Source organism: Chrysochloris asiatica, unplaced genomic scaffold (assembly GCF_000296735.1).
Source record: "Chrysochloris asiatica unplaced genomic scaffold, ChrAsi1.0 scaffold00027, whole genome shotgun sequence".
NCBI classification, from domain to species: Eukaryota; Metazoa; Chordata; class Mammalia; order Afrosoricida; family Chrysochloridae; genus Chrysochloris; species Chrysochloris asiatica.
Window position 1 is genome coordinate 1,217,794 of NW_006408545.1, and position 15,465 is coordinate 1,233,258.

General features: G+C 37.6%; 1 protein-coding gene across 1 annotated transcript in view; it reads left to right on the forward strand.

Moving 5' to 3' along the window:
- Positions 1-15,465, forward strand: part of TBC1D32 (TBC1 domain family, member 32) — a 345,222-nt gene that overhangs the window by 283,388 nt on the left and 46,369 nt on the right. Inside the window, 1 exon segment of the mRNA XM_006839881.1 lies at positions 1,125-1,208. Within this exon segment, the coding sequence (XP_006839944.1) occupies positions 1,125-1,208 (84 nt within the window).

Below are 15,465 nucleotides of genomic sequence, written 5' to 3' on the forward strand. Positions count from 1 at the left end.
TGCTGTCGAGTCAGTTCTGACCCATAGAGACCCTATATAGGGTTTCTAAGGAGCAGCTGGTTAGCTTGAACTGCTGACCTTTTGGTTCAAAGTGATTTTGCAATCCAGTGTATTAACCCACAGTGCACACTAGGACTCCGTATGTATATTGTAGCGCACACTTAAAAAAATAACAAACAAGTTTGCATGGCATGCAAAAATATAGAACACTTATTTGCATAAAAATACCGTATTCATTTTCAGTTAAAACCAAAACAAATGGAATAAAAAACACTTCTTTATTGTGTTTTAATTGCAATCTACTTGGTTATATTCATTCTGCTGGTAATATATGCAAAAACAGTAGTGTCATCTATAAGGCATTATCAAATAACCTAGAAAAAGAATCATTTTGTCACTTCTAAGCCAGATAGGACAATTTACTTTTGATCTGGTTACTGGACAGATAATATCAGTTGAAAGTATATAAAACACATAATATGTGCTAGTTGTGAGAATGTGCTAGTTGTAATATGTGCTAGTTATAAGGAGCTCCAGTAGTGTAGTGGTTACAAGTCAGGCTGCTAACCTCAAGGTCACAAGTTCAAAACAACCAGCTGTTCTGCAGGAGAAAGATGAAGCTTTCTGCTCCCGTAAAGATTTACAGCCTCGGAAACCCTGTGCAGGGTCGTTATGAGTCAGACAGTTATGTCCATGGCACACCACCACCACCAGTTGTGAAAAGGACCTGAGTTATCTATGAATTGATAATGGTCTTGGAGTCTACATTTTTCCCCTCTATCTGTGCAAATAATGATAATAAGATATTATAGTCTAATTAGTGATCATTTTCTTTTTCAATTAAACCATTTAGCAAATTCTGAAGTAATCCTTAGAGGATCTAAAGATAACAGATGATTCTTTTCCAAGTTTTGCATTGAGTAGGTTCTCACTGAAGCTATTAAAATTTAATTTAAATCTGAAACGTTGTTATGAATACCAAAATGCTCTGTGTTTTGAATTGGACCCCCATAGTGTGTAACTGTGAAGCAGTTCAGACAACTTTCATCTTCTGGTCTGTGATGTACAAATTTAATATTGCATATTATTCTTGACTTTAAGTATCCTTTTTCTGTTTATTACAGCTTTGGCAGAATTACTAGAAAAGTTTGTGTTTCATCTTTCTGAAACCTCATCTGAATGCTATTTCCCTTCAGTGGAATATACAGGTACATTTTAATTTTGAATTTTCAGAAATACTCAATGTACAAATGGATAATTTTTCATACAGTGTATAATTATATCTCAAACATGTATAGTTTAATGCTATCTTAAAGATCTTTCACTTGGTGCCATGTATATTACAGATATCATTCAGTCTCTTTCTGCAAATACCTGCATTTCCTCAAAAACAAAATCTGGCTCTTTCTTGAGGGTTTTTTTCTCTCTTTTTTTTTCCTTTCTATTGAAAGTCCTCCAATATTCTGATTTTATCCAATAATTCCTATTGATCTAATTTTCCCATACTGTTTTAGAAGTTTTCATGCATTAATGACTTATAAATTTATGCCAATTATCTAAATCTTCATTCTCCATTGTTTAGCCACCTAATAGGAAACCCTCTACAGGGTTGGAACTGACTTGATGGCACTTAACAGCAACAATAGATAAGCAAGGAGTGTGGTGACCCTGTAGGATAAACACTAGACTGCAAGCCACAAGATCAGTGGTTTGAGCCCACCAGCAAAGATCTACAGTCTCCGAAACCCTAGACAGTGTTGCCATGAGTGGGAGCCAACTGGAAGGCACTTAACAACAACAATAGATGAGCAAGATGTCATTAGTGGTTCATTGGAATAACTCACTTCCCATGCAGGAGTCCATGGTTCAATTCCTAGCCAATGTACCTCATGCATCGTATGGAGGCTTAGATGTTGCTGTGATGCTGAACAGATTTCAGTGGAGTTTACAGATTAAGGTGAACTAGGAAGAAAGGCTTGGTGATCTGTTTCCAAAAAGCAACCAGTGAAAGCAAGGGTAGACCTGAACCACACTGATCACTGGGATGCACAGGACCAAACCAAGCAGCATTCATTCTTTTGTTCATGGGGTTGTCATAAGTTAAAAACTGACTTGATGGAAGCTAACAACAAAAGTAAACATCACCTGAATGTGTAACAGAACCTCTCAAACTGAAAATGTCCAAATGAGACATCAATACCCTTTGTTTTATTTCAACTTTTTATTGGGAATTGAGTGAAGGATGAAAGAGCAGAGCATCAGTTTTACATTCAACAGACTATGTATGTTTCATCTCAAAGATTTCAATCCCTTCTGTGTAATAGAATTTATCCCACTTCCTTCCACTTCCTTCCTGTATTTCCTGCTTCCGTTCCTCTTCCTTCCCCCAATTCTTCTGTACTTTGTCCTTAGGTAAATGCTGCCCATTTAATCTTTAATGGTCGACCATTAAATGGTTTGTATAGGGAGAAAGATGCAGCTTTCTGCTCCCATAAAGATTTACAGCCTCGGAAATCCTGTACAGGGTTGCTATGAGTCGGAATCGACTCCATGGTGCATAACCACCACCACCATACCTCTCTAGTGTTGTTGTCCTTCCTCTATGCCTAGCTATTGATTGCTTGGCTGAAGTTGAGCCACAGGGGTTAATTCAATTGCAGACCTGAAGTGAAACCAAGATCCATAGTCTTGGGGCTCCATCAGTCTCCATCTGACCAGTAAGGCTGGTCTTTTTTGTTTTTTTAAAATTTTTATTTTGAATTGAGTGAAGGTTTACAGGTTTATCATCAGTTTTATATTCAACAAATCATGCACTTTGCTTTGTTACGTTGTATACCCATCTATGTATCAAAAGTTAGCAGCATTTACCTGTATTCACTTGAACTATTGCATTCCTCCCAGTGTCTCCTGCTACCTTCATGTTTCCTCTGTTATCTAACCTCCCTCTTGTTGTATAGTGCGTGTTCTGTCACTCATGCTAACATGTGTCTACCCTCTAGCCCATGAATAATTTCCCCTTCCCCTACTCCACAGTAACCATCATAAATTGTTTCTTTTATTAAGAAAACCTTTTTTAAAACTTTTTAAAACATTGGTCTCATATAATATTTGTCCTTTTGTGATTGACTAATTTCACTCAGCATAATGTCCTCCAGGTTCAACCATGTTGTGAGATGTTTAACAGATTCATCATTGTTCTTAAATGGTTTTTAGTATTCCATTGTGTGGAATACTACATATAACAAAGTTTGTTTAACCATTCTTCTGTTGGTGAGCATTTAGTCTGTCTCCATCTTTTTTATATTTCTCTTGTAGATAGCATGTTGAAGGGTCCTTTTTCTTATCCATTCTTCTCTTTATGTCTCTTGACTAGTACATTTGGTCCATTTACATTCAGTATAATTATCAATTGGTATGAATTGATTGTTGTCATTTTTCTGTTTAATTTTTTGTGGTGCTGCTGGATTTTTTTGTCCCACATAATTTTCCATTGTGAGTTCATTGTGGATTTTCTTTTCATTTTAGTTTCTGTTGTATTAATGTTCACTAAATCTTTCTGACCTTCCTCTTTTTTAATTTTGATATGCAAATGTAGTCTTTTTCTTTGAGGTTACCCTGTAATTTATTAATTTTTCTCTTGCTTAAAATAGTCTGTTTTATCTTGAATTCTACTTGATTTCCTTGCCATTTGGAAGTTCTATATCTACCCTATACCCTCTTTTTGCTTTGTAGTTGACTTCATTATACATTGATATCTCTGGTTCCCTGTTTTTGGTCTTATAGGTCTGTCTTACTTTAAATACTTCTATATCTGGATTGAGTTCTGGGTGGTGTTGTTATGTATAGTAATCTCAGGTTGTTGTCTGCTGTTGTAAGTTCTCAATACAAAGAACACCTTTTAGTATTTTTTGTAATGTTGGGCTGGTCATTACAAATTCCTTTAATGTCTGTTTATCAGGAAATGTCTTAATTTCACCATCATATTTGAGGGACATCTTTGCTGGGTATATGATTGTTGATCGGCGATTTTTTTTTTTCTTTCAGAGTTTTGTATATGTCATCTCTTTGCCTACTTGTCTGTATAATTTCTGCTGAGAAATCAGAGCTTAGTCTTATTGTTTTTCATTTGTTGTAAATTTTCATTGTTTCTGAACTGCTTTCAGTAATCTTTCCTGGTCTTTGAGTTTGGAAAGTTTGATTATGATGCCTTGGTGATTTTCTTTTGGGATCTTTCCTACATGGGTTTTGTTCAGCTTCTTGTATGCTTATCTTTTCTTCTTTCATGATGTTAGAGAAGTTTTTCTAACAACTCTTCAATAAGTTTCTCTGTGTCTATCTATTTCAGTTGTGGAATTTCAATCACCCATAAGTTACTCTTCTTCATGGTGTCCCACATAACTCTTAGGTTTTCTTCAGATCTTTTCATTCATTTTTCTGATTGTTCTTCTAGCATACTAGTATTGAGAGCTTTATCTTCAAGCTCACTAATCTGGACTTCCATTGCTTTTCATCAACGCCTTTGCTCTTTCAATATCTTGTCCATTTCTGAGATCTTAGTATTAATCTTATGGATTTCTAATTGCAGGTTTTATAGTATTTCAAAATTTGCATTTATTTTGTCTATCTGTTCTTGTAGTGTTTTTCTGAATTATTCTAAAGTTTTTATTGTGTTCTCCTTGCTTTCTTTGATCTTTCTATCAATCCTTTGAAGGTACCTATTTATTATTCTTTTGAATTCTTTTGCAGTTAGTTCCATTATGTTTTCTTTCTAAGAAACATTTTCTGACCTTGCGTCTTGGTTATCTGTTTGAGCCATTCGCTCCTGTTTCTGCATGTCAACTAAAATTGTCTGTTGTCTCTGAGGCATTTGGGGGTTGTTTTTCTTGTAAAAACAGAGTTCAATTGTTGGACCTGAGAGGAGAAATCTCTAGGGGGGATCCTGCAATTCTAGGAGCTCACAAGGTGATTGTGGAAGAGATGTGCAGCAGAGTTCCTGGCCCTAGATGAGGTGGAGTTCCTGTTGGCCTCAGTGGTATCTAGTTCAGGGTACTCAATCCTGAAGTGGTTCATGGAGATCCTTGTTGTAACTGGTTTCTGTGTCTGGTTAAATGCTAGTATGGTGGCTCTGTGGGTTTTGCCTGGATCTGTGCCCACCTGAATCCAGGCACCAAAGCAGCATACCACAGTGGTACAGCCACCCCCCAACTTCTCATTGGCGTGACTCATAACCACATGACTCTAAACTCCCAGAGAGCAATTTATGTGCAGGGGGTGGGTAGATAAGGTTAGGAGCTGGGCACACTTCTGGTTAACAGGGGAGCATAAGGAAAAAGAAATTGCACCTTTTCCATTGTCCATGCAAATCTGCTCTGCCAGTCCTTCCTCCACTGCCAAAGTTGCTCACAAGATGGTCAAGTCATGTCTGGTCAGCTGTTCACCAGTCAGCCTCCTTCTCTCGCCATCCCTGCTTGACTTTTCCTCCCAGCAAGCATTCTGTCCATCTCTGTAACCTTTTTTTGGAAGTTCAAGGTGTCAGCACTTTCATCTCTATTTTATTTTGTCTCTCATATTTTTGTTGTAGAGGGTCCATGTAGGACATCTGCCTCGTCTGCCATCTTTCCAGAAGTCTTGCATCATACCTTATTGGTATATACTCTCCTCTAGCAGTATCTGTCTTAGTAGGTGATACAATCATTCTACTGCCCATTTCAAGCTAGAACCAAGGAATCATCTATGACGTTTTTGCAGTTGACATTTCCTTCCCAGTAACCGAATCCTATATATCCATCTCTACTGTTCATTATGTTTGTTTAGGCTACTATCCCCATGGTTTCCAGTAACCTGTTAGTTTCTGGTGTGGCACTGTGGGTTAATGTGCTGGACTACAAAGTTGGTTTGAACCACAAGGTTGACAGTTCATGCTCAACAGCTCCTCCTTGGAAACCCTATACAGGGTTGCTATGGATTGGAACCAACTTGACGGCACTTAACAATAAAAACAAAGACATATACTAATATGTTTCTAAGCACTTGAACATAACAGTGAACAAAAGAAAGAAAAGTCTTGCCATCATGGAGCTTGTCTTCTAGCAAGAACAGAGACAGTAAGTTAAAAATTTGTTATCGCAAATGATATAGTTTGGTAAATGACTAGAAACATATAGAGGGAAAGTGGCTAGGGAGTGCTAGTTGAGGATGAGTGGCACAGTGTTAAATAATGAGTATGTAAAGTTTCAGTGATAAGGTGACTTTTGAACCAAGACCAGCAGGTGAAGAAAGAGCAAGATGTACACACATGGTTATTTTTAAGAAAAGGGAATTCTTCCAGCAACTGGCCAGCAGGGAGATTAGTATTGATGGAGAATATCAAGAGGGAATAATTGTTGGTGTTGAAGTCAGAGAGAAAATGGTAAGATAGGGTCCTAAAAGTAATTTCAGCATTTAGAACATAGGAGTGATATGCTCTGGTTTACATTTGTAAATGATCACTCAGACTCTCATGTTAAGGGAAGACAAAGAGCTGAAGCAGGGAGACAAGTTAAATGACAGTGATGCAGGTGAATGATGATGGTAGTTTGAATGAGAATGTCCTCAGTGGAGGTTGTGAGAAGTGCTTGTATTCTATGGGTATTTTGAAAATAGAACCAACAAAATTGAATATTCAATTATTGGATATGAGAAATAGAGGAATTAAGGAAAATGCTAAGCTATTGATCTGAGCTATTGAAAAGATGGAGTTTCCAGATAATAAAATGGAGAAGAATGAGAAAAGAATCGGCTTGAGGGATAGATTAGAGGCTTGCTTTCACATATCTTTTGAATACATGTTAAACATTTAATGCTTTACAAATGCTAGATATACTATTCTGGCATTTAGGGGAAAGGTGTGGGCTGGAAATATAAATTACTAAATCATCAGCTTCATATATAAAGCCAACACATTACATTATTGTTTCTTATATTCTAGCATATTACTACATGGTCATATTCTGACTTAATGTCTAATTATTCATGTGACAAGACTCCTATTATTGTATCTCCTTTCCTTAGAGTAACAATGTCAATTAATATTTGTCAAATGAAAGAAAGAATGAATGAATAAAAGAATAAAGGAAGAGGACTTTATATATTGTGCTAAGGAGTTTATTCTGAATTTAATAGGCAATAGGGTAAGCCATTTAAAAATTCTGAGCAGAAGCTTTATTTGATTCATCTTACCTTAGGAAGATTCCTCTGGTCATAGTGAGTTAAAAGGGGAATAGGAGTGCAGAGCCATTGTATTATGTACATAAATAATACAGAGGAAGTAATGAATAAAGAGTGAAGAGAACAGAGAAGTCACATTGAGTATGGCTTTTGTTGTTGAATGACTTTGAGTTGGTTCTGATTAACAGCAGCCCATATAGGGTTTCCCAGGAGTGGTTGGTGGGCTTGAACCTCTGACCTTGCGATTCAAACCAAGCTTGCAGTTGAGTGCTTATCCTACAACATCATACCAGGAGTCATGGTAATAAATGATAAAGATTAACTTCCCCTCTTCCCTGTAATGGTGGCATGGTTTTGCCATTTACTGAAGAAGTAATCATACAGATATGGCACTACAGGATAAGCTGTGGACAGCTAGTTGCAAGGTCAGTGGTTCAAATCCACCAGCTGTACCTTGGAAAGACTATGGGGGTCACTGTGAGTCAAGACCAACTCATCAGTGTGTTGTTAAGTGCTTTTGAGTTGCTTTTGACTCACAGAGACCTTATAAAGGGTTTCTGAGAAGAAACTGGTGGATTTGAACCTCCAACTTTGCAGTTAGCAGTCCAGTGCTCATCCTACAGTACTACATCATTTAAGTTATAACTCCATGTAAAGAAATAGGAGAAAAAATATGTATGCTTCCAGTCTGGATGAGCCTATATTGCAAGCCTTAGTCCCTATCACTGCCCTCACTTGTCCTGAGCTTTCAACAGGATGGAGTTTTTCCTTCCCAGTGACACTCACCTGATATTATCCAGTTCGGCCATAACGTTTTAGGTAGAATGGCACCTCGTCTCTTACTTTAAGCAGAACTTCCCTCTTGTGGATCTGTTGCTTTTGCCATAAGCTATCTTTTTGGTATTTATCATATTTCTTATGAGAAATTTGAATTATTCTACTAGATCTCGAACTTCTTTGGATCTTTAATATAGCATTTGATGTGTGTTTATTGAATTAGATATGTATGCTTTGTACAGCACCTCTATTTTCACAAATACATTTTTCTAGAAATTCTAAATATTTTGATATTTTAATATACATATGAACATATATCTAATTATTTATACATAGTGACATCTAATGTTATTATGGGTAAGGAATAGGTGTGTAAGAAAATGAAAGCAAAGCCATAACAAGATAATAAGAGGTTGGTAAGTGCCATCAAGTCAGTTCCAGCACATAGTGATGGACCTTATATAGGGTTTCCCAGACTTTAAATCTTTGCGGGAGCAGAAAGCCTTATCTTTCTCCTGTGGAACAGCTGGTGGGCTTGAACCACTGACCTATGGCTTGCAGTTCAGTGCTTATCCTATGGACCCACCCAAATGAAGTTAGGTGATGACAATGGATTTCTTTGGATCATCTTCTATAAACCAGGTAGTAGGCTGAGGTGTTCTTGTTGTTATGTGCCGTGGAGTCGGTTCCAACTCATAGAGACCCTGTACAGGGTTTCCAAGGCTGTAAATCTTTATGGGAGCAGAAAGCCTCATCTTTCTCCTGCAGAGTGGCTGGTAGTTTTGAATTGCTGACCTTGCGGTTCGCAGCCCGATTCATAACCACTACTCTACCAGAGCTCCTTAGTAGGCTGAGGTACTTGATATATATTATATCATTCAATTCTGATCACTCTCTGAAGTAATCATAATCATCACCTTTAAAATGAATAAACAGAGGCATGAGGAAGAGAGCAAATAATTTGTGAAGAAAACTTGAAAGAAAGACATTTGTGAAGAAAATCCTAATTCTATGGACCTGAAAATGTATGTGAAAAGTACTCAGGGATTAATGATCAAGCATATGAGTAAGAGAGAGCGAGTGAGACGTGATCATCATGGATCTATGCCTGACCACGGTAGAATCATCTCTGAGTTCTACTGGGTCTTATTTTCTGTAGCTAAACACATGTATAAAATTACAGTTATGGTGAATGCATTGTTTAAACCCTCAACAAGACTGATTGCTCTGTTTGCATGCATTTACTGCTCTCTTATATTTGCAAATTATGTCGAGCAAGATCTCAGATTTTGACTTTATTGAATGTATTACCTAGGCAGATAAACCCCACATGTGAATTTAAATTCTTTAAAGGCTCCAGCTGAACAGCTATCCACTGGAGTGTTAGATTATAGAAGAAAATAAAGCAGCTTCCTATTGATTGATTAATATTTATTATTATGATATGTTCAGCTGTTGCTAATATTGTTTTTCTCACAAGGGTTTAGGTATTCTCATAATTTATTATTTATCTTTTTGGCTGATAGAATAATGATTTGCTATTATAAAATTTCTCTCTATTTTAAATAAACAGAAGTCATATTTTAGTATAAAAGATGTTTCAAAGCAAATGCTGCATAGATATAGTCAATGTTTTTACGTTTCTCAAAATGAGAAATCGGTTGTCTTTTTTAAAATGACAGCTTTCTAAACCCTAAGGTAGCTGAAATTAGAATAACACAATCATCCATCTGTTGCTAGCTCCCTCAGGATTTCAATCCATTATAAAATTTGCAAATCTGGAAAAATCAAATTAGTTTGGCTGTTTATCCCCTTAAAGAAGGAAGGGAAGAACTAACAGATTAAGTCCTACACATTTGCAGTTTGTAAATCCGTACAGGTACCTTTCCAAATCTTAACAGATGTTAACTTTTTGTCAGCTCAATTCCCTGGAACAAGTTGGGTACTTTTTGCCTATACTATAATTGCTTCTTTGAAATGATAAATTAAGTAGCCCTTTCAGGGTAGGAGATATGTTAATTTTATCCCTTTTTTTCTTCACAATTCTAGTTCATCAAAGGTTGGTAAAAATGTCAGAAAATTTTACATTGCCTCATATTTGACTATTAAAATATAACTGTGTTCTTCAATATACATAGTATATATATATATATATACTTCAATATATTGTATACTTCGTTGACTCCTGGAATATTCAGAAAATATGCTCTTCACTTTCCTGCCTCACATTTACAGTTTGATTATGAATAAAGCTCAAGGCTCTATCATTTCAAGGACATAAAACATACATGATATGCATATATATCTGTGGTTAGGTGCCATCCCGTCAGTTCCAACTCATAGTGACCCTATGCAAAATAAAATGAAACATTCCCCGGTCCTGCGCCATCCTCACGTTGTTGCCTTTGAGCCCATTGCTGCTGCCCCTGTGCCAATCCATGTAGTTGGGGATTTTCCTTATTTTTTTTGCTGTCTTTCCACTTTACCAAGCATGATGTCCATCTCCAGAAACTGGCCCATCCTGATACTATGTCTGAATTATGAGAAATGAAGTCTCGCATGATTTTGCTTCTAAGGAGCATTCTGGCTGTACTTCTTCCATCAGAGTCTGTTCTTCTGGCAGTCCATGGTACTTGCAGTATTCTTCTCCAACAGCATAATTCACATGCATCAACTCCTTATGGTCTTCCTAACTCATTGTTCAACTCTCACATGCATATGGCAAGTGAAAATACAGCTTCAGTCAAGCACACCATAGTCCTCAAACTGATATCTTTGCTCTTGAACACTTCAAAGAGGTCTTGTGAAGTAGATTTGCCTAATGCATTACATAGTTTGATTTATTGACTACTGATTTGAAGAGTGTTGAATGTGGATCCAAGCAAAACAAGGTCTTTGACAAATGTCTTTTCTCCATTTATCATGATGTCATTTTTTGGTTCAGTGGTGAGTATTTTTGTTTTCTTTACATTGAGGTGCAATCCATACTGAATGCTGTGATCTTTGATTTTTGTCAGAAAGTATTTCATATCCACTTTGCTTCTGGAAAGCAACGTTGTATCATCTGCATATCCCAGGTTATTAGTGAGACTTCTTCCAATCCTGATGCCATGTTCTTCTTCATATAATACAATTTCTCAGATTATTTTCTCAGCATACAGACAGCATGGTGAAAAGATGTTGTTAAGTACCATTGAGTCAGTTTTAACTCAGAGTGACCCTGTATAGGGTTTCCAAGGAGTGTCTGGTGAGCTTGAACTGCTGACCCTATGGTTCAAACTGTATTTGTAGTCCAGCACATTCATTCACATGTCACACCAGAACTTGAAAGGATACAACCCAGCAAATAGCTTTCCTGATTTTAAACCATGCAGTATCCCTTTGTTCTCTCTGAGTCTATGTACATGTTCCTCATAAGAAAAATGAAATGTTCTCAAATACCCATTGTTTGCAGTGCTATCCAAAGTTTGTCATGATCTACATAGTCAAAAGCCTGTGCATAGTCAGTAAAGCACAAGTAAACATCTTTCTGGTATTCTCTGCTTTCAGCCAAGATCCATCTGACATCAGCAGTGATATCCCAAGTTCCGCATCATCTTCTGAATCTGGCTTGAGATTCTGGTAGTTCCCTGTGAATGCGCTGTTGCAGTCATTTTTTAAATACCTTCAGCAAAATTTTACTTGCATGTAATATTAATGATATTTTTCAGTCTGTTTTTTAAATTACTAGACATAAATGAGGGTTTCAAAGGAGCATTCCAGTCACCAGTAAATAGTAACATATCTTGATTGCATGTTTGATCACTTTAAAACTGAAGAAGTGGTGGTGGTGGTTGTTAAGTGCAGTTGAGCTAGTTCCGACTCATAGCAACCCTGTGTAGGGTTTCAAAGAGGCAGTTGTTGAGTTTGAACTGCCGATCTTGTGATTCGCAGACCAGTTCTGATTCAACAGTGCCACACCAGAAATCCAGAAGAAGCTGGTAATCCAGAATCACTAGCTTTCGTGGTTGTTGTGTAAATAGTGGTATTAACTGGTCTTCCTTGTATGCATATGGATGTTATTCTATTATACACAGTGTTGTATTTCAAGGTAAATCATAAAATGTTCTTTTTGATGATGGATACGGCACCATTCCTCTGGCAATTGTTGTTGTTGCTGTCGAGTGCAGTCAAGTTGGTTCCGACCCATAGCGACCCTGTATAGGTTTTCTGAGGAGTGGCTGGTGAGCTTGAACCACCAACCTGGCATTTCAAACTGACCTTGAGGTCGGGTGCTTATCCTGTGGTGCACACCTCACGTGCTGTTGCTGTTAAGTGCCATCGAATTGGTTCCGACCCATAGCGACCCTGTATGGGGTTTCTAAGGAGTGGCTGGTGAGCTTGAACCACCAACCTTGTAGTTCAAACAGCTTTGCAGTCTGGTGCATGAACCCACAGAGCCACACCAGTATTCCACATCTGGCATGTTCTTCTTGTTGTGTGCCATGGAGTCAGTTCCGACTCATAGCGACCCTGTACAGGGTTTCCAAGACTGTACATCTTTATGGGAGCAGAAAACCTCATCTTTTCTCCTGTGGAACAGCTGGTAATTTTGAACTGCTGACCCTGAGGTTAGTCATCCGATTCATAGCCAGTACACTACCAGAGCTCCTTACACCTGGCATAGTATACCATAAAATTGTCAGGTTTAAATTCATCAATACCTGTTCATTTCTGCTCACTAATGTAATGACTAGGATGTCACTGTTTATGTATTCTATTTCATTTTTGAAAACTTCCAATTTTCCTACATTCATACTTAATGCATTCCATGTTCCAATTATTAATGGGTGTTTGCAGCTGTTTCTCCCCATTTTGAATTGTACCCCATCTGCAAATTAAGGTCCCGAAAGCTTTCCTCCACTTGTGCCTTATGGTTAACTCTACTTTAAGAAGGCAGCTATTCCCCAGTTTTATTCTGAGTGCCTTCCAACCTGAGGGACTCATTTTTTAGCACTTTATCTAACAGTATTAATAATATTTTCATCTTCTGGCACTATATCTGACAATGTTCCATTGCTGTTCACAAGATTTTCAGTGGCTAAATATTCAGAAGCAGTTTGTCTCTCCTTCTTCCTAGTCTGTATTAGTCTGAAAGCTCTGCTAAAACCTGTTTACCATGGGTGATCCTGCTTGTATTTAAAATACCGGTGGCGTAGCATCACAGCAACATGTAGGCCACCACAGTGCGACAAACTAACAGACGAGTGATGGATAAAATACATATAATATCCCAAGCCCACCAGCTGCTCCAAAGTAGAAGATGAGACTTTCTTCTCCCATAGAGATTTATAACCTCGGAAACCCTATACAGGGGCACTATGAGTCAGAACCAACTAGATGGCGGTTAACCACAGCAACATATAATATGACCACCACTCATATGTCAGTTTGTCTTAACTGTGGCAACTTACATGTTGCTATGGTACTGGAAATAATGGCAACTGTCATTTCAAATACCAGTGGTGTCACCCATGATTAAAAGGTTTCAGTGGAGTTTCGAGATTAAAGTAGACTAAGAAGAAAGGCCTGGTGATTTACTTCCCCAAATTAGCCAATAGAAACATGTTATTGTTGTTAAGTGCTGTCGAGTTGCTTTCCACTCATAGCAACCCTGTATAGGGTTTCCAAGGATCAGCTCATGAGCTTGAACTGCCAGTTTTGCGGTTCAAACAGACTTTGCAGTCCAGCACATTAACCTATAGCTCCACACCAGGACTCCAAGTTCATCATAGCATATAGTCAATAAAATAGAATATCATAGCATATAATTAAGTAGAAGCCAGCAATGAAAAGAAACATATTTTTCACATGACTATTCTGTAGACTTTTCAGTGTGCAATTTGTCTTGGATTATTGTCAATTGAAGGGTGTTGTTAAAAGTGCCACAGTTACCATGTGGAAAGTATGATTGGTGTGGACTGGTGCCATCATGGAAGATAAGAGCAGGAAGCAAAAACAGAGCAGGAGAAGGAACATTCCTGGATAATTAGAAACCGAAGAATCAGTCTTCCAGGCAAGGGCCATCGCATTATCAAAGGCAAGGCAAGGCTTTTGTTTTGTTTTGTTTTCTCCTAAATAACACTAATTATAACTAGTAGAGTCCTGGTGTGGCGCTGTAGGATAAGCACTGGACTGCTAGCCACAAGGTTGCTATGACTCAGAACCAACTGGATGGCACGTAATAACAACAATACCTACCAATAGGAAGATTAAATCTCTTGTAATAGTTTGATCACAAGGTATGGAATTTTATGACAGTGAGAGTTGAATAAAATGGATAAATACAGCCACAGAATTAAAGAAGAAGGAACAGAATGACAGTCTGACTTTGGGGAAAGGGCAGAAGAGAAATGTACTGATTGGATGATTTCTCTGGGTCATAAGAGTTCCCTGACTCAGCCACAGATACAGCAGACTTTCAGGAGAGTCAGTAAACAGCCAACCAGTGGCTGCTTCTCCAGCCATGCGTCTGTCCTTTACTGGAGAAATTCTTTACTTTTCTGAAAATTTATTTTTTTCCACACCATTAGCCAAGTGCCAGGCACAAGACATTTAATTTCTTCTGCTGCTGCTCAGTGTGCTAGCTTTGGAAACCAAAAATAGAACAGAATGCATACAATACCAGAGCATTCTCTCCATACTAAAGGAAAAAAATTTAACTCACTTTATTCCGAAAGTATTTTCTTTATAGCTGAAATGATTACTTTTAATAATTTAATATTGCTATCCTAGACTGAATTAAGCATTGTTAAATAAGTGGGGTAGGAATCATATTGCAGGTGCCATTGTTTGATTGACTCTTTTCCAGCTACATATATTATGCTTTTCACTGGAAGGGGGAGTTTTAGCTTCCATTTGTTGTTTTACTTCAATGTAAAGAAAATATTTTTAGTCCATGTCTGCCTTATTCTCCGTCTTCCTTATGATTGCCTTGTTGTTATTCATTGGATTTCTGTTCATTCATTCATTCATCCATATACTCATTGACTCAGTGATTACTGTTGTTGTTAAGTTCAGTAGAGTTGGTTCTGACTCATTGTGACCCTGCATAGGGTTTCTGAGGAGTGGCTGGTGGGTTTGAAACACTTACCTTTCTGTGCAAACTGATCTTGCAGTCCAGTGTTTATCCAACAGAGTCACACCAGGACTCCCAGTGATTTTTCACTGCCTAGTATGGATCCACTACTTCTTGTTCGTGTTTCAGTGAATCACAGGTGATACACCATAGATGTATAGAAATAAAATTGCACTGCTAATGTCAAGGTTAACGAGTCAAACCCACCCTCCTTGGAAACTATACAGGGTCACTATGAATTGGAACTGACTCAATGGCATTTCACAATAACAAGAAACACATCCTTTTTTTTTTTAATGTTTTATTGTGAATTATATGATAGTGTACTTGGGAGAACATTAGTTTTACATTCACCCTATCATATA